Consider the following 18,973-nt stretch of genomic DNA (forward strand, 5'->3'; position numbering starts at 1 on the left):
CATGGCCACAGGAGGGCTGTGCTTGCCTTCTGGGGCCACAGGGATTTGGGAGGGGAGTGGCATTGGTGACAAAGACAGGCAGAGGTCAGCACGGCGCTCATCTGTGTCAAATTGTGTTTTCTTCACGAATAAAATAACACTAAGCACTATTTGAAGCATTTGCAATTTTCTACTCGACCAGGCAGCAAAGTGGCCACCTGGCTGGTGCTCCCCGAGAGCAATGTGGGAGCTGCAGGAATGTCAGCCTGGCCCCATAGCCAGACTGAGAGCCCCTCTCCTTCTGTAAGCCTAAATTTACAAACTGATGTAGTCAAAAAAATCCTTGAAGCTGCTGATTGCTCTCGTGAGAGTGGCCACAAGGCTGCAGACTTGTAGAGGTCAAAAGACCAGTAATGAAATGTTACACCAATAACTTGATATTTCTTAGAGTCCTTTGCAATACAATAGTGAAATCAGCTATGGTTGTGGCCAGGAAACAGGAGTAATACAAGCTCACAGCTTCTCTTGAAAAACCAGCTCTCCCCAGGGCAGGTGTGCACAGGGGGCTGGGCACGGGTGGCTGAGCATCCAGAAAACCAGGACAGGGAGCAGTGGGGCTGGGCTGAGGCAAGTACTGGGTGCTGTGGTGGTTCAGAACCCTGCCAAGACCCTTCCCATGACAAGGGCAGCACTGTGGCAGCAGATTTCATAGCTGCTGGCTCAGGAATGCTGGGATGTGCCTGGACACTGACTCCTGGGTGCCTGCCAGTCCTGATTGTGAAACTTGCCAAAATAACAGTGTCCCATAATGAACTGGGAGAGAGGAATGTGCATAGTCAAGCTCCCCATCAGGGAGTAACCCTCCCAAACAGCATTGCTCTGCCTCTGCAAGAGAGAGGAACAGGCAGTTTCTCACAACAGCCCCGACAGAAGCTATGTCGTGACCTCCACAAGGAAGACAAGGTCTAGTCTGCCAGCTCTGGAGGGAGCAGGGTGTTATACTGCCTCTCCTAGCCCTCAAGAAATTCCAGAAATTCATCCAAACTGCAGCACTTCATTGGCCAAGGCCATCAGGGAATCAGCAGCAGTATGAGGCGTTGTGGCATGCTGGTGATTTTCTCTGTTTCTCCTTGACAAAAAGACGGTGTCATCCCGGCAAACACGTGCACCAGCTTGCTGAATCAAATAAACCTCAACACCTCACATGGCAGGATTTTGAAGCAAAACAATCAAGCTGACAGATTTTTGTGCTCTGACATCACAGATGGGAAAAAGTCTTACTAATCCTCCAAAGTTCCTTCCAGTGGATGATTTCATTGAAGTCTCTGGATCAGTCCCAGCTGCTGCAAATGAGCACAGATAGATCAGAATTCAGCAATAACACAGGAAATTTGAGCAACAGCTTAGATGGTATCTCAGAATCCAGGAGCATATAAGAGATGTTTTTATACAGAGCACCAGGAGTAGCAAGAGAGTTTTTGGGGCTAATTGAAAACAGAGGTAGAGTACAATTGGGATAACCTCTAAATCACATGTTTTGTGGCTTCATCACACGCAGAAATGCTGGCTTCAATCTGCCAACCATCAGTGCCTTGTTCCAGGTCATGACAACTCCTTTCAAAGCCTCTGGGTTAAGCAAAAACACTGTTTTAATCAATGGATGTGTTCATTGATGTTCACTGATGTCAGCAGCTGCTACAGCACCTTAAAGACAAAGCAGCTCTTTGAGCCCACCTACTCCTAAATAGGTAGAGCAACTTCCACCCCTGCTAATGGCATCTCCTTCCCAAAACCAGGTCTGTGGGAGAGTCACATCAGTTCTCAGCCTGGGTGGCATTTTGCCCACTTCAAAACCTCTTTATCACCATGATCTGATTGCCAAAATTTCTTGCCTAATTCATTTCTTCAGACTTTGGCTACAGATACAATATAGATGCTCTGATGCTGCACCTTAATGACACCTGTATTGATCTGAACCTGCCAGAAGCCATCTTCATCACCCTTTCCATGGCTCATGCTCTGACCACACTGATGGCTCATTTCCCTGCCTTCATCAGAACACAAACATAGTTCAAAATTACTATCAATTGTGCTGCAAGTAAATATTAGAGCACCCACACATGGGACAAGTAACAAACACTGATGAATGGTTTACACAGGGTGGTTGGTTTTAAGTTGCACCCCCTGAGCAGGGAGCAAGGGATGAAGATGGTGGTTAGAACTGGTAGTTAAAAGCAGCCTACATCTGTAAAACTGCCTCCAGATATTTGCTGCAGGAGCTCTTTGCTGTGTATCAGAGTCAGGGCCAGGAAGAGTCCTGCTAGGATATAGTGGTGTCCAGGATGTTTGGGAGTAACACAGAACAGTGTTACTATGTTACCTTAGAAGCAAAACATGGGACTACTTACTATTTATACTTTGTGTTGCTTTGTGGCATTTAACCCATTTAATCACCAGGCTAATTCCAGCTCAAGTGGTGGGTGTCCTCACTGACAGGGTCAAAGCAGGATGGGGATCCCACGCAGGAGGATCTTGGCTGCAGATTGGAAGTGGTACCTGCTCCCATCAGCAATGACTCCAGAACTGTCCTGCTCGCCTGCGGAGGGGCACAGTGTTACCATCTGATGCTAGATTTTATTATTACTTCTTACTCCTCGCAAGATGCAGTTGCACTGCACACAGAAGTGATTTTCACATGGAAACAGGAGGTTTGGAGAAATAGCAGGCATTTTCTGCCCATCTACCGCAACACCCTCCCCATCTGAGCCCTCTGTGCTGTGACAAATTTAGCCCTCTGACTCCTGTGGTACCTGTTCCCCTGCCCAGCTCTCTGGGGACAGAGTTCCATACCCTGCTTTGTCGCATGGGGAGCAGGCAAAAGTCTCCATCATCTGGGCAATCATTAACTGCCCTTGTGAGCCTGGGAGGTGCAAGGAGCTGTCCTGCTCTGCAAACACACTAATGGCTCAAGTGGAGATTAGCAGGAGTTGTCACCAGACACACTGCACCACAGAGGTGACACAGTGAGAGACCCAGCATAGCTCTGACCAGCCCACACAACCCCTGCCTTGGCGTGGCCACCACCAAGGTCACCACCACAGTGCAACCAGCACGACTTCTTAGGTTGTAATGGGATTGCACAGAGTTTGTGCTGGGAGCCAGGGCATACAGGGTGGGAGGTAAGGCTGGGCTGCCCAGCCAGTCCCCACCACCACAAGCAGCACTTCAGCCAACATCTAGCATTAACCCAGCAGAGGAAATGTTTAACCAGCCTCTAGAACCTCCCTGCAGCAGGAGGTAAAACAATGTCTACTTCAAGTCCAGCCCTGGGTTACTTTAGCAGAGCCAAAATTTTGCCTACAGACCAGAAACCTGACTGGTAGCAGTGCTGCACTCCCAAACCTGTGCTGAGCACAGAGATTTAATAAAGATCCAGGCAGGAAGGACCAGGCAGAGCTGTCTGCTCTGTCACTCACAGTTGCACAGAGGCCCCTCAGTCAGGCAGACAGCGAGCCCATCCCGGGGGCAGCATTATCTCACTGTCATTGTATTTGCATCAGCATTACACATCCCTGGAAGATTGGTGTTGGGCACTCACTTGGCATGTCTGGGCTGTTTTAATACAGAGGGGACACACCATAAAGCTCCTGATGCCACAGCAACTGGCTAAAGAGACAATAGCCAGCAGCCAAAATCACTAGCACAGTAACTCAGCAGCTAAAAGTCAATCTAATGTACAGCCCCAGTAACAAGGGCCCTGCTGTGGTCTTTCCTCTTCCCAGTACTCATTAGAAACATGGGGGCAGTTGGTGACTGACGCAACTCCTTGTCTGCAGGAGCCACTCCAAATAAATATCACCTAGCAATCAACCGCCCTCACACAGTAACCTTCAGGGAGCTACAGGTGCAATACAAAGGCTTTTTGTTAATCCCAAAGACACAGGAGCACAGGGTGAGATTACTAACTAATTCAAATAGTAAAGATAATTGTTCAGCAAGGAGCTCCCAGAAAAAGAGTTTTGCCATGGAAAGTCCTTTGGTTTAGGACAGCAGGTCCTAAACATCCCACAAACTCACTTTCCTGCAGAGAGGAGCCCAGATGTGCAACTCATCAGGCACCAGGGCAGATCAGACAGAAGTATATCCAGAAAATTTAGCTGGCTTTTTCTGATTTGTTTTACTCAATCAAAAGCAGGTGTTGATGGTTTCCATTCCCACATCCACCAGCAATAACCACCCTTACCTCGGAGCTCAAAGCAGGTTTAAATTGATGCTCTTTTCCCCCTTTGACACATCTCCAGCGAATTCACAGAACCAAAGCCTGTTCAAAGATGATCCAAGGGGAGTAGTACAGATGTGCATAGATTTCTTTTTCCATTCAAAGTACCAAATGGTATTGTTGGAGTGTGCAACGAGCAGCCAGGTCACAGGGCAATAGGTGACATGACGGGAGTCTGCTTGGCCACAGAAAGCTTTTGAGGCACACATGGGCTGTGAGGTAGGCTGCAGTTTGAGCAGAAAAACTGCACAACCTTCCCACTTAAAAGCCTCTCCTTCACCACAGGTTTGGTTTAGAGGCAAAAGCTGCATGGGGTCTGCCAAACCCTGCCCTTGTTTAACCCATGGCTGGACGGGTCTGGATGATTGTGCTCACACAAGCACAGGGACACACACCACACACAGTAGAATGTGGACCAGCCTGCCTCTTGTCTCCTGCATCTAATGCCCCATGTCAATTAAATTTAACAGCTCCTGGTCAGGAGGTTAAAAAGAATAATAATTTTTTTAGTCTTTAGTAGCAAAGGACCAGCAATGCCTCCTATGTTTCATCTCCTGTAATACAGCAATATCTGTACAGTCTTTTCCCACTCCTCTCTTGTCTTTTCTTCCAGAAAGAGTATTCCCTTCAGTCCAAGAGTCCAAGTGGGAGCAAGAAGCCAGGGAGTGATGGTTCAGGTGAGTGCCAGCAGCCTGTGCTGCCCCACAAAGAGCTTTGGAGGTGAACTGGGAGGGACTGGGGCTTCTGCTCACACCTGGTGCTGCTGAGACCCTTGCTGAGAAACATGGTTGGAATGGGGAGAAATGCTGGGACATGGAGAGGAGCAAATTGTGGAGATGTGAAAATGAGTAAAAGAGCACCCCTGTGGTCCATTGGCAGCCTGGCCTCTTTCTCCAGTCTTTCATAGGGCCGGGAGTGTCAGGTCAGGACACAGCTGAGACAGACCATGGGTGCCATGGTGTGTGAAGATGCCTGGGCACCTCAGCAGTGCCCCCCCAGCTATCCTTATGCCTTCCTCTGGTTGTGCTCCATCCCTGACCCTCCTGGGACTGGGACATTGGGCATCTGCAGATTGGCACTGGGCAACCTGGGCAGAACTGGACCACAGCATCCACCTAAGAGCCAAAAGGAGTTGCTGAGGTGGTTGCTTCTCCTCCTCCAGCTTTGCAGTCTCTGGTTTCCCAGGCTGTGGCAATTCACAGCCAACATGGTACCTCCAGCCACAGCAAGGATGGGAACAAGAAGCCCAATTCAAGCAAGGGCTGCATCTCAGCTGGAAGAGACCTGGGGCAGCGATGATGTGGCATCACACAGCTCTGATGCCACCAGGATACCCATGACCCCGTGTAGGGGCTGCTTCTCCCTCTTGCAGCCCCTACCCCTGGGGTGCAGCAGCTGCTCCCCTGGGCCGTGCAGCAGTTGGTTGATGACAGGGTGTTGCAACAAGCCAGGGAATAATCACGATAACTCGAGCGGTTGCCCTGGTGCCGGCTTGGCTGTTGCAGTGGTTGCTAAAGAGAGTGGGCGTGCGGCTTCCTCTGGGGCGATCTGATTTCTCCAGGAGAGTGGTTAAGGCACGTTGAGGAGAAATCATCCTCCGTGGAGCAGGGACACGACCTCTCCACCAGCAGCAGCGGCTGTGCCGAGCGGGCAGCTTGGGTGCCTGGGCACACACAGAGCTGTTTGCTTTGGGGAGAAGGAGTGATTCGCTTGTTCATCCATCCTGGGAAAACATCATCTGGCAACAAAGAGCAAAGGGAACAAGTTTGCAGAGGGACCTCTGGGACCAGCACTGAGGAGTGAGCAAGGCCACCGGCTGCTGCCAGCTGAGCTCCAGCCCTCAGTGGGGTCCTTGTGAGGTGGCAAGAGCAGCAAGGAGGGAGCGCCGGTGCAGCAGCCACCTCCACGTGACCTCCCGTCCAGGCTCCCACTGCAGACACCTGGCAGTAGCCAGGCAGCTTCGTCGGACCCAGCCAAAAGTCACGTAGGCACGAGTGCAGCCAGGCAGCAGCGGCAGCCTCAGCCCCCACAGCCCCATGTCGTGGGGCGCGGGGCAGCACCTGCCCCCTGGGCTTCCCAGGGCCACGCTGCGGAAATCAGGTAAGCTCAGGGCCCCCCGAACTGCCCCGGGGGATCCCCACTTCTCTGCTGCTCCCTCCTGTGGGATGGGCTGCTGAGCCCTATGGGATTGCTCTGCACTGCATACATGTTTATGCACAGGTGACTTGGGACTCTGTTTTAATTTTATTTGAGATATCATGTTACTTTAATACTTCAGTAGCTGTTTGAGAAGCTGCACCTTTTGCTTCTGCCTTTCCAAACATATCCTGCAAGAAATTCCCTTTGTAAACCCATGCTGCAATTCAAACCCTCTTCTTGGAGAGGCATTGGGCTGGACAGGGGGCTACTACAATGCCTGCAAATCATCGTGGGAGGATTTTCTCTGTATTTAACGAAATACCTTTGAACTACCTTGAAGTATTCATTACTGATTGGTGTGCATATCTGACATAGGCAGGCAAATGCACAGAGCAAATATTTGATGAGAGATTGAAAGTAAGTTTATGATTGTCAAGAAGGACTGCTGAGCATCTGCCACTGCCCAACAAAACTGAACAAGTGCTTCACATGCCGCTTGTAAAAGGCATGCGATGTCTTGGTGATTGCTAACAGAGTGAGATCTGAGCCTTTCTATCTTTGCTTATCACAGTCCAAGGTAATTAAATGAAATGATTAACCAACCTGACAGCAAAGGGGCACTTGCTGCTGCCTGACAGCACAAGCATTTCCAGTCAGTAACTTCCACACCCCAGAGAGCCCAGCAAGCCTCAAACGTGATGAGATTTCTCTCTTCCAAATACACGTGCATGAGTGCAAAGCTCAGTAACCATGACATTCAGAGTTCTTTACCTTTGGGGTGACTGCAGGTGGTGACACATGGGCAGCCCGGGCTGAGCCCAGTGCCCACTCTGTGCCCTCTGGTGCTGGTGTAACTGGGGGGCCTCGGCCCTGGGGTCTGCGGTGCTGGCACGAGACTCTGCAAGGGTAAGCAGGACTCAGGGAACTGGGGTTGAACTGGGGAGAGCGGCTAAAATAGTGGGAGAACACTGGCTGTACTGGTGGGAAGCTCAGACTGTACTGGTGAACAACATGGGCTATACTGGTGAGGGGCCTCATCCCCAGCATGCACTCAGAAGAGAGGCAGAGGTAGGAACAGTGTTGACATGTGGCAGCGGTGCTGGGAGCTGCAGGGATGTGTTCCCCCAGCCCTGTTTTACATTTCCATTAGGGTTTTCTCTCCCTTTCTGACCCCGTGACCTCATGGGGTTTATTCCTGACCGTCAGGGCTGAGTGAAGGCGAGGGGACCCGGGCTGTGCGCGCCTGCTGCCCCGAGGCAGCCACCCGATAGCTGGGAACTGCTTCCCACGGCGGCCACATCGAGTTACACTCACCCTGTTGCATTATAAATACCAGAATTAGCCTTGCTTAATTATTTAAAACTATAGATTAAAAGCAGACAAAGGCTCTTTGCCTCCTTCCCAGAGCACACGTATCATTTATCGGTGATGCGGTCGCCTGGTGACAAGCAGGGGGGAGTGTGCCAGGTCCATCGGTATGAGGTGCTCCTGAGCTGCCGACACGGCAGGAGCAGAGGAAAATCACGGTGAGGATGGGAGCTGGTGCCATCTCACCCAGGGAAGGTAGTGGTTAGCATCTGTCAATCTTTAGGCTCACATTATTATTATTATTATTATCATTATTATTATTATTATTATCATCATCATAACCACTATTAACCTCCTCCTCATCATCCATCACCAGAGCAGTAAGCCACAGCAGTCATTAAGATAATGTGAATTACAGGTATTTTGTTCTGGGATCAGCTGTGTAACAGCAGCACATGGACTAGCTGGGGTGATAGGGCATATTTTGTGGGCTCAGCTGCAGTGACTCACCCACCAAAGGGTGTCCAGGCATTGTGAGCCTCCCCATTGTGCAGCACCCACATCTGACTCACCCAAGCTGGCACCTGGGTGCCTCACTATGCCCTGAACCCACCGACCACACAGATAAACACCTGAAAGATGCTTTCAACACACAGAGCTTTGGGGCTTTCAGAGACCAACATGCAATTCTTTCCCTACCCCACGTTGCCAACCCAGCTATTCTGTGTTTCTCAAATACAATTAACTAACACTAGAAAAGTCATGCAAATTAGGAAATGTCATCAATTGAAGAATCCAAAACAAAAGACAAACTTTCAGCTTCATTCTTTGTAGGACTTAACATACAGCATGACCTTGTCTGACATTACACTCTCACAGGAAAAGGCGTAGAGCCAAAGTCTGGCTCCACTTCAGGCGTTTGAAATGCATTGACAAACACATTGACATACCCTAAAGTGAAAAAGAAGTGAACGTCTGGTTAACAGGTAGAAATGTGCTAGTGCCTAAAAGTAATAGAGGCCAGTTTAAAGATCCCCCACACCTCCACCTGCACATGCAAACCACTGCAAGGAGTGAGGACAGGTCCCATTCCTCTCAGCCTTCCCAAGAGGGCTGTGAGGGATGGCACCCTCACTGCGGGGACAGGAAGGCTCCTCAGGGAGCCGATGCTATCAGGGTCTGTAGCCCAGAAAAGGGAAGGTTTCCTCCCCATGAACTGCAGTTACGAGTTTGTTAACTTTTAAATGTGTCAGAAACTCACATTATTTCCCAGGCTCAGGCTACTTGTGCAAATAGCTTTAAACTCGCTCTGCTGACCCGTCCTGATGTGTTGGTTTTGCAGCCACCTGACTTGCAGGACATGTATGACCAGCTGCTTTCAGCAGCACTTCATTAATCTCTTGGTCCTTTAAAAAAGACACATTCATTAATAAATCCCAGGAATCCAGAAAACCAGAAGTTCTTCCCTGTAACCACAGTTTTAAGTGATCATTTCTGCCCACGAAGCAGTCTCTTGGGTCACTGGTTTTACAAACCCAGACCCAGGGCTCTGACCCTGGATGTCCCTGAGGTTTTTGCCCAGTCTGATTCCTTCTACCAAGTAACAGGGTCTCCCAGAATCACAGATGGCAATGTCCTCTGAGTATGGATCCCATTCCCAAAATAATGCCTTCTGACTGTTTTTATGGGGGTGGCATTTCACAGAAGCCCATTCTCTGCCCAGAAAGGGATGCCCATACAATATTTTTGACAAGAGCAGTTTGGTCATCATCTGGCCCTACTGGCAAACCTCTCCTAAGATGCTCTAATTGGAAAATCACTTCTCAAATTACACAGACAGCAGAAATAAACCACTGTGAGCTATGTTTGCTTTCTAGATTTCAGTCAAAGCTGAACACTGACCTATGCTGCAAAAGGCAGCATTGAGAGCTTTGCAGGTTAAGGATGCATGTGGTATGGACAAGTGTGGAGGGATGTGCAGACTGTGTCACAGGAGGCAGGATGTCAAGGAGAGCTTGGCAAAACAAAAGTCAGGGAGAGAAGGCATTTCACATGAAAACCTGCAAAAAGCAGCTGGTGTCCTGCTGTACCATCCATTCTTCTACACAGGTGCAGCTTCCTAAACCCAACATCTATGGATTAATTTTGTTTCCAGCCTCTGAAGGTTTTCCCCTTGTAAAGAACAGCTGTAGCCATGTAGACAGCCGTAAGCAGAGCTGCACCCCTCAGGTTACCTGCCCTTTCCAGGACTGTTAATCCTCTTAACATTCCTGGGGATTATTTCCATTCCAACTGGACAGTAGAGCAGGCTGCCAGACGCAGCGCAAGGAGCAGCACACGGTCCTGATGCAGAGGGCAACCCACCACTGAGAGACAAGTTGCTTAATCCTAAATAAATGCTCTGTGAAGGGCATCTCCTCCAAGTGAGGGAAAACCAAAAAGCAGCAGCTGCAAAGGGAAATGTGGCTCAGCTCTGGCCAGGCCAAACCCTGGGCATGAGCCAGCCCTCCACTTCTCCTCCTCCTCCTCTTCCTCCTCCTTTCCAGGAGCAGGCTAAAACCTTTCTCCTTGCCCTGGGCCGCACAAAAGTCACTCAGCACCCCGAGCAACACATCTCGTGTTATGCCCCTAGTAGAGTATATTTAATATATATTTGCAAAATTCAAAGGCATTTAATGTTGCACCAAAGCTGCCTGGTATCCCTTTCCTCAAAAAGATTAGGGCTGAGCATAATCACAAGTGAAAACAATTTGCCCCAGGATTTCAGACTGATGATTTTAGTGCAACTCTCCCAGGAATTGGGGGATTTATAAGCATTTCCAGGCAGTCTGAGCAGGAATTTGGGCTTTGCTTTAGGTCAGAACAGACCAAGATATTAAAATGTTGGTTTTGTCCTCCAGCCAGTCCCACACCCTGGGGCAGGAAGGTGGCTGGTCTCTGGGCCATGTCAAAGATGCTGAAAATTCCCTATGGGGTCTCCTAGAAAACTAATCAAGACTGGGAGCTCATTTCACAGATACAGTTGAGAGAGGAGATAACCCCACATGTGAAGCCTAAGTTTCTGCCAGGGTCCCTGGCATCCTCATCCCACCAGTCTTGCTTTTTACTAACAGAAAAGAAACTGGAAACACACCTTCTTAGAAAGCCTCGGGCTTCTAGAAATGAGGGGAGAGAAAATATCTAAAAGTAAGCAAAAGACTGAATGTGTCGAAGAAAACAGAGCTACTTTTTATAAGCAACACTCCAAAGCAGACCTATTTCAAAGGTCACACTGTCTTTCTGAGTACAGCAGAAGATATTAACATTCACATGTATTTTTTTGGTTATATCTTGCCAAGAACAATATAAAAATGTCCAACATCTTTTGCTGATTTATGATGGTGGCCAGGGAGGTGCCAGAGCAGAGCCTTGCTCATTGATCTACATCTGAATCATGCAAAAAGAGACACCCTGCTGTAAATCCACTGCAGAGACCTGGCTTGATTTACACCTCCAGCACCATAAATAATGACAAAAAGCAGCATGATAGCAGTCTGTCTCCCCTTACATGGACAAGAATTACATCAGGTCTTGAAGATGATAGATCTACTCCCTGAGAAACGTTTTGCACTGGGTCCCTATTTGCCAACCTGCAGGAAAAAGGATGCCCTGTCCTTACTTCCAGCACAACCCCAAGCTGTGTTTCGGGTACACCAATATCTTTATATTCTCATTTTTGTTTTTCTGCTCAACACAAAGAAAGACTTTCCTTGAATTGTTCCAAATTGAGGGCTTCTGAAGGTTTAAAATGCTAGAGGTTCGAGGCTCCTTCCAGTCCCAGTCAGGACTTTGACTTTGTCCCCAGGGCATCAGTACAGACACCCACTGGAAGCCAAACCTCAAGGTGGGTGTCTGCACACCCCTAGGCACATCTAGCAAAATGAAAACCAAGCACAGAGCTACCTGCTGTGTCCTGGCCCCTGCAGTATTGTTCAGGCAAATTGCACTCCTGGTGAGGACTTTTGCATGCTGGTTTAACAGCGCCTGGCCAGAAGTGCTTCCAGTCCATTTCAGTTCCTCCCACTCCTCCCTTCCTAGTTTTTTTCTTAATTTGTACTAGTTTCAGTGCAAAGTTCCCCATCTGCCTTCAATAAATAGACTGATAAATTGCTGCTTCTTTGCAAGCCTCAGCCACGCAACATTAGACTGCTGCAGCCTCAAAATAACCCCATTAGCCCCTTCAAAACCTCCAGAGTGCTCCCCCCAAATGCTGCATAAGCAGAGGGTCCCTCAAGATGGAAGGGGGGCCCTTCTCTGATCATCCTGGGTGTCTGGGAAAAACATCACAAGATCAGACTGAAGGGCTGGATGACACTGTGCCATGGGGTTGTACACTGCTGAGTGTTAGACCTATGTGGATATGGGGACAGCCTACCCCAAGTGAATCACTCAGGATCTGGATCTTGGGGGAGAAGGGACTCCCACTCCTGAGTTGCAAAATGAAACCCAAACTCCACTCATGGAGGCAGGGGGAAAACAGTACTTTATAAGTAAAAGTGCTGCCCCAGTGCCCCAAGAGCTGGCATAGGACATGAGAGCTACTCAGTCCAGAAAACAATACCAAAGTCACTGGAGTTTCAGCCATTTACAGCATCCAGGCTGGTCCTTCAGGCTTGGTTGGTTGTGTAATCCTTCCACGCTTGCTGCTTGCTGCATTATCCCCTAGCAAAGCACAACAGGCGGATTTAAGATGGACAAATCCAAGATGGATATGCCCCAGCCCTTCTCCTGACATGTGTCAGGATTTGGTACTCAGCACACAAGCCAAGGTGGGCATCTGTGTCACTGGAGGCAGCTCTGGACTAAACGACAGCACAGGAACAGCCAGAAAGGGCAGTGGGATGACACAGTGGCATTGAGGTTAGTCCATTAGTATAGCTGTCCAAAAACAGTGTTTCCATTAAAAACACCTGGCATTTTATTTAAGTTACTCCATGGAGAGACTTTTTGTTTGAAGAATGAAGACATAGCTTTGCCATTTGAAATAGGAGCTCAACCGTCTCATTCATGCCAAAACAAACCTGTGCTTTTGTACCTTCCTTCCTTGTCTTTTGACTGCCTCTTCTTCTGTGAAAAAAGAAAGAAAAAAAAGGGGAGAAGTACAAGAAAAAAAACAAAGCAATTTTATCCCAGTGAAAATCTGATATGTTTTTCTCATTGTTCAAAACCTGGTTTTCATCTAACAAGAATTAGCCATGAAATTGTGCTGCCTTAACCCTTGGCTGTTCTTCAGTCTGTGCATCTCTCTGGAAGGCAACGCTGAGCCCCCAATTTCAGCCTGAGGAGTCCAGCCCTGCAGGGGTTTCAGTCAGCCTGGCACTTGCCACCAAACATCAAATCATGCCACCTTCCCTTCTGCCAGCAGTGATGTGTGACCCTAGAGGAAAATAATTTGATACAAAAAAATCACCGATTCCAGCTTCCAGGGGCACTTTAAATATGTACCGAACTATTCACCCCAATTACACTCCTGTAATGAGCTCTGATTTGTTTTCTTTTGTTCCCAAAGCAGTAGGGCACTGGCCACAATGAGAAGTTGTTTGATATTGAATCATTTCTTCAGCAGTATTATTCCTTACACAATCCCATTTGATTGCAATCCACTTCACATTTAATAAGTACTTAACTGACTATGAAAGAATGACCTAGTCTGCTTTCTCTTGCCTTTTTTTATTGATTTCTCTTTTAAAAAGGTTTTATTCCTTTTATATATGAGATTGAAATAAGAGAAAGAGGCAGCATTACTGAACAACTGTTTTCCTTGCAGCTCCATCAACCCATATAACTTCATCCTAGGCCCCAAAAAATACTTTAATAATGAGACATTTAAAGACCTAAAGCTGCCTACACCCTTTTCCTGGGACTTTTTGTTCTTACTGGTAAACTTCCAAATTGTTCAAGTGAATAGTCAGGAATAAATTGCTCTTTCTGAGCCCCTGATTAGACCGTACACTGAATAATTGGAGGCAGATCTACTGTGCTCTGCATTTAAAGACACAGCCCACCACATGTAGTTTGTCTTATAACTTGTGCTTTGCACTCACTTTGTATAGGGTTTTTTGTAAAGAGAAAATGTAAAGCACTTGGAAAACACCAACAGTGAGCGTGTCCTGCGGTTTGCCTGAAATCCAAGCTGCCATCCCTTCCAAAACAGGAGGCTCTTGTTCTTACATCCAACATACAAATTATTACAGCGTGATCCCAGACTGCCTGGGCGAATGGTGCTTTTCTTGGCACGGGGCTCGATCCTGGTCAGCAGGATATCAGCAAAATCTTTCCTTGTCAAGAGGTTTCAGATGCAGCAGCACTTCCTCAAGCCAGTGTTTCAGAAACCCTTCAAATCCCACAGCATCCCCTTGTGTCAAGGGACTGACAGCGGCAGCCAGGACACCCAAAGCAGCAGCTCAGCACAGTCCACATCTGTGGTTGCTTCCAGTTTTAGTCAGACCTATCTTGCATTAATTAATCCTTGGCACTAAATGCTGCAGCCACTGAAGCGAGTGGCTGGCAAGTAATTTTAGTGATCTAATTAATATGTGTCTTATCAACAACACAAAGGGAACATTTTTTAAAACCTCTAAAAAACCCGCACCAGCACACGAAGGCACGTGCACTCAGACACTGACACGGTGTCAAGCAGCTGGGACAGGTACCATTTCTTCTCCTCTGTCTTGCCCAGGGGAGGAGAGCTCCAGTGGGTTCCCACACCAAGCAGGGTGAGACTTCTCACACAAACACCTCTCTTTTCTTCCAGCATCGATGTACACTGAAATACAACGGGAGCGACCAGATGGTGGGAATATCCTGACTCACCCAGATTACATAGATGGAAACCCAGACCTCATCAAACCTAAAAAGCTCCTAAATCCTGTAAAAGCCTCGAAGAGCCATCAAGAGCTGCACAGAGAGCTGCTGATGAACCACAAAAGGTAAGATGAGGTAACAGCCCGCCACTGGAACAGTCCAAGAGGTGCTGAGCCATCGGAGCTCAGGAGCTGAGGCACAGGTGCACAGGGCACGATAAATCCCTTCACTTGTAAACATAAAACTTGCCGTAGACCTTTCCTCTTTTCTCGGATGTGACAGTTTCTTTTAAAACAAAAGCAGAAGAGAAAGCCCCTGCTCTGCCATGCTGAAGCATCAGCTGGCACTTTTCAGAGCCACAGGCACTGGAAGATGCAAGGCATCCCTAGAGAGCCCCACTCTTGGTGTTACATGAAGGTTTTCTGGTTATTCTGTCTCCACCACTGACTTGCAAAGTCCTCAGCAATGTACATCACTCCTGTGTGCTTGAAGGTCAACCCAGAGGCAGGAAGAAGTGCAGGTTGGAACGAGCCATTGAAAGCTGGGGGAGCACTGGGGTGAGATCATCTGTATAAGGAGAAGGCTAATCACTGATTCCCTAAATAACAAGTGGGTAAAAACAGGCTAGAATTCATATTCCTGACTTCCTACCCCACCACTGCAACTTAAATTTTTGGGGGTGCAGATACAACATCGGGAAAATCACACCAAGGACTGAGAACCTACGACCATATTATTCCTTTACAGCAACTGTCTGAACATCAGTGCAATAAAATCATATTCAGCTCAGAGGCTTTTAAGCACAGCAAGAAATCTACTGGCTTTATATTGACATTTTTCGAATGCCCTGAAATACCCTGACTCGAGAGCTCTTTGGCCGCCTAATTAAAAGGAGCACAGCCTCTGTTCTGAAGGACTGCAGTCATCTCGAGAACCAGACACGTATATTAATTCAGGGAACAATCAAGCCTGCCAGTGGGGTGCATTAATCAATACTGGCACTGGCTGAGCTTGGGTTTGATTTGATTTTCCCAGAATCAGAAGAATTACAGGGACCATTCTCTGGCATCAAGGCAGAGGTAACTATACCAGCCAGATATTTTTAAAACTCTCTGGCTTGAGAGTGACCATCTCCTCCCTAGTGATACTTCTCAGTTTAAAGGGTCACCCACCAGCATTGGCTTTGATCTCAAAGAACATTGATACAGTCTACCCATGATGGAACAAAGAAACAGGAAATCCCTGCAACAGAAGCCACAGAGGTGAATGGCAGCAGATCCCATGGCATCAGACTGAGCTGGACTTCACACTGGCAAACACAAAGTACATCATCTCTCTTTATTATTCCAGTTCTCTGCCTGCCACTGTTACATCCACATGTGCCATCAGGTACTGGCAGGAGGCAGCTCCACTGCAGCCATCCTGCACACCCTGACCCCCCTCATGCCTCAGTTTAAAACTGGTTTGGCTCTGACCTCCCAGCTATTTTTCAGCAAGTATGTGAAACAAACCGTACTGGAAACAACAACCCATCGTTGTTGGTTTCCTGTCACTCTCAAATCCACCAGTTTTGCTTCCTGCTACATGTTACTGAAGAGGGAGAGAGGGAAGAAAGAGAGAGAAAAGGGTCTATGACTTGCTCCTGTTTCTGCTTTGGTTGGTTTTTTCCCCTCAAGCAGCGGGGAGAAGCAACTCAAATCAGCAGCTTGTGTAACAAAATCCTTATCTTAGTCAACACCTCTGGGCACTAACAACACCGGCTGATTAAATCAAAGAATAGTAACAAATCCACAAGCAACATTGCATGGTGTGTCTCCAGCAAGCCAAGGCAGGTTTGCCTTCTCTCAAGCCTTGGGAAAAGCAATTTTGCAGCATCCAAGTTGTTCCTGCCTTGAAAAACCATCATGAAAGCTCTGGGGCCAAGGCTAGGACTGCCTTCACTGATGTTGCTGTGAAGTTTGTCCTGTCATAAAGCAAAAGAAATTACAGTCAGAAGTATTATTAAACCTAGCACTGATCCCCAGCCACATTATGATAGAACAGAGGTTTGGTTTGCTGCATCTGGAGAGTGTTTCTTTCTCCTGCCTGCCAGTTCAGTTTCTTGTACCACCTCAGTACCTGCCACCCTGCCCAGAAATCCGCAGCCCACAAGGTTTGATGTCTCTGCTTTCAAACGACCTTAGCCAAAACCAACCAGCCTTTGGTGAACAGAGACCCCCCCAGTGCTGAGAAGGAGTTTTGCATTAATAGCACTTCCCAACCTGCCATGCCCTGGGCAAGCCCTTAGCACAGGCATGGGGAGGTCCCTCCTCGGCTCAAAATAGACCTTCACCCACAGGAATACCAAACACCATCCACAATTACTCACACGCTTCCAGTGGGGAAGAAGACAGTGGGAAGGTGGCCAGGGTCAGCTGCAGGAGGTAAATCTGAGTGTCTAAATTCAACCATGGCAATATCCAAAGTGTGATGTTTCTGAAACTTGTTCAGAGAATTTCTACCATCTCTTTACCACGTATTTATGCCCTGCCTGCATGGCCTTGCTATGTCTCCTTTTCCATGATTCCACCCCTCACAGGACAGGGATTCACCTGAGATGCTTCAGGCAACAAAGGGGAGCCAGGCACCTGCGCAATCACCAAACCCTCCAGCTTCCAAGAGAAAAGGACATTTAATTTTGGCCTCTTGACCCAAACTATCCATGTCAATGGGGGCATTGCCAGCCCTCAGCTCCGAAGCAAGGCTTCAGACGAAGCAAAACTTCAGACAGGATGCGCGGGGAGGAAAGGAGCTGCCAGGACAATTACTGCAGACCAATGACTACCCCTGCTGGTGGGAAAAAAATCGTCATTATTTCAAACGTCTTCAACGCAGCTGAATCCGTACCTGACACCACTAAAACCAGCAACAGCGGGAGCCAATGGAAGGTCCCATTTCCACACCTGACACAGAAAGCTGTAGTGCCCCCGTGCAATGGGATCCACAGAACTTCCAGCACCGCACACGCCATACAGGGACAGCAAACTGTGCCCACCCCAGACAGGCAGCCCAAGGCACCATCCCTGCAGTGTTGTAACACCCCCAAACCTTGTGGATGGATCTGTGGACCAGGGCTGGTTCGTGGACCAGGTCTCCCATGTTTCCATTTAGGAAAGAGAACAGTTTTGGGGTTGCCAGGCTGGCAATTTGGTCACTCCCCAGGGTGTAGGCACTCTGACCCTGATTTATCTGCGTTTTATTCACAGAGGTTTGGGCGTGGACAGCAAGCCAGAGCTGCAGCGGGTGCTTGAACACCGAAGGCGAGATCTGCTCATCAAACAGAAAAAGGAAGAGGAAGAGGCAAAGAAATTGCAGTCTCCTTTTGAAAAAGAGCTATTAAAGAGGCACCAGAGGCTGGATCAGGTAGAACTGAGCTTTCAGCCATTTCTGGGTTATCCTAACCACGCAACACAAGGCACTGGGGAGATGGGTTGGCTGAGGCTCAACCCAAGGTATAGTGCTGCTACCCCTCCATAAAACCAGGAGCCACAGTACATCCTTCACTGCTGCCCCAAGCAGCTGCAGCACCCTCATCCTTGCAGTGGGATCCACCACATTTGTACCACCCCACCCAGAACCCCTGTCACACACCACTAACCCTGGATCTCCTCTGGGTCCCACACAGTGTCCCTGGGGTGTGTTTTCCAGTTTGAAGCAGCCTAAATAGCATGGAAGCCATTGCGACATCCACTAAAGGGGTGCTTGGAACCCTGAGGTGTAGTGTGAGAGGCTGCTTTTGGGTGCAGTTCCTGACATGTACCCTGGCCAAAAGTATGCCTGGGGAAGGCAATATTCACTGTGCACTTCCAGCAGCACAGCCAGGCCCCAGGTGCTCCATGCCTGCCCTCTCACCCAAACCAGTGCAATCAGGGAGCAGACTCATTACCACTGAAAGTAAAGTCACTCTGACCTGCTTGCCAGTATTTGCACTGCAAATGGATGAAACCAGTTTATTTAATTAACAACACAATAATAATGTCAGTCAATCCGTGATCACTTGAAAACCAAAGTCTGGCACTCTCAGAGAAGAACCAGGAATATGAAACAAGGTGGTTTAGGGGCAGATCCATAAAGACTTTGCACATAAAAGTGAGGCAGTACAATGATTTACCCTGCCTTAGATAGTAACAACTGCTGAGAGCTTTTCCCAGGCTCACAGGCCTCCTTTGCTGGGAAGGATTAAAACCTCCTCCTCCCTCCCCCATGCCAGGTCTGAAGTGAACCCCTCCCCTGCTTTTGTGATGGAGATGTTCCTCCCTAGAGGAAAAAGAAAAGAAATTAATGTTTCAGCAGGACACAAAAAGAGACTAAGGGTGAATATAGGTCTGCTGTGATAATTTGGAAAAAGAGAGCCCCAACATGTGCACTACACACTTATTCAACTTT

The 18,973-nt window shown here is 48.3% G+C and overlaps 1 protein-coding gene across 3 annotated transcripts in view; it reads left to right on the top strand.

Annotated features, from left to right (window-relative positions):
* The window catches only part of FAM107A (family with sequence similarity 107 member A), a 28,387-nt gene that overhangs the window by 6,278 nt on the left and 3,136 nt on the right, over nt 1–18,973 (top strand). The window contains exons 2-4 of one of the 3 annotated variants that reach the window (XM_051788732.1): nt 4,872–4,935; nt 14,499–14,673; nt 17,794–17,950. In XM_051788732.1, the coding sequence (XP_051644692.1) occupies nt 4,872–4,935; nt 14,499–14,673; nt 17,794–17,950 (396 nt within the window). Of the gene's footprint in view, nt 1–4,871; nt 4,936–5,814; nt 6,359–6,407; nt 7,304–14,498; nt 14,674–17,793; nt 17,951–18,973 lie in introns of those variants that run through there. The other 2 variants (XM_051788733.1, XM_051788734.1) reach the window with 2 other exon arrangements.

Source organism: Manacus candei, unplaced genomic scaffold (assembly GCF_025592945.1).
Source record: "Manacus candei isolate 608988 ecotype Guabito, Panama unplaced genomic scaffold, ASM2559294v1 h1tg000025l, whole genome shotgun sequence".
Lineage (NCBI taxonomy): Eukaryota > Metazoa > Chordata > Aves > Passeriformes > Pipridae > Manacus > Manacus candei.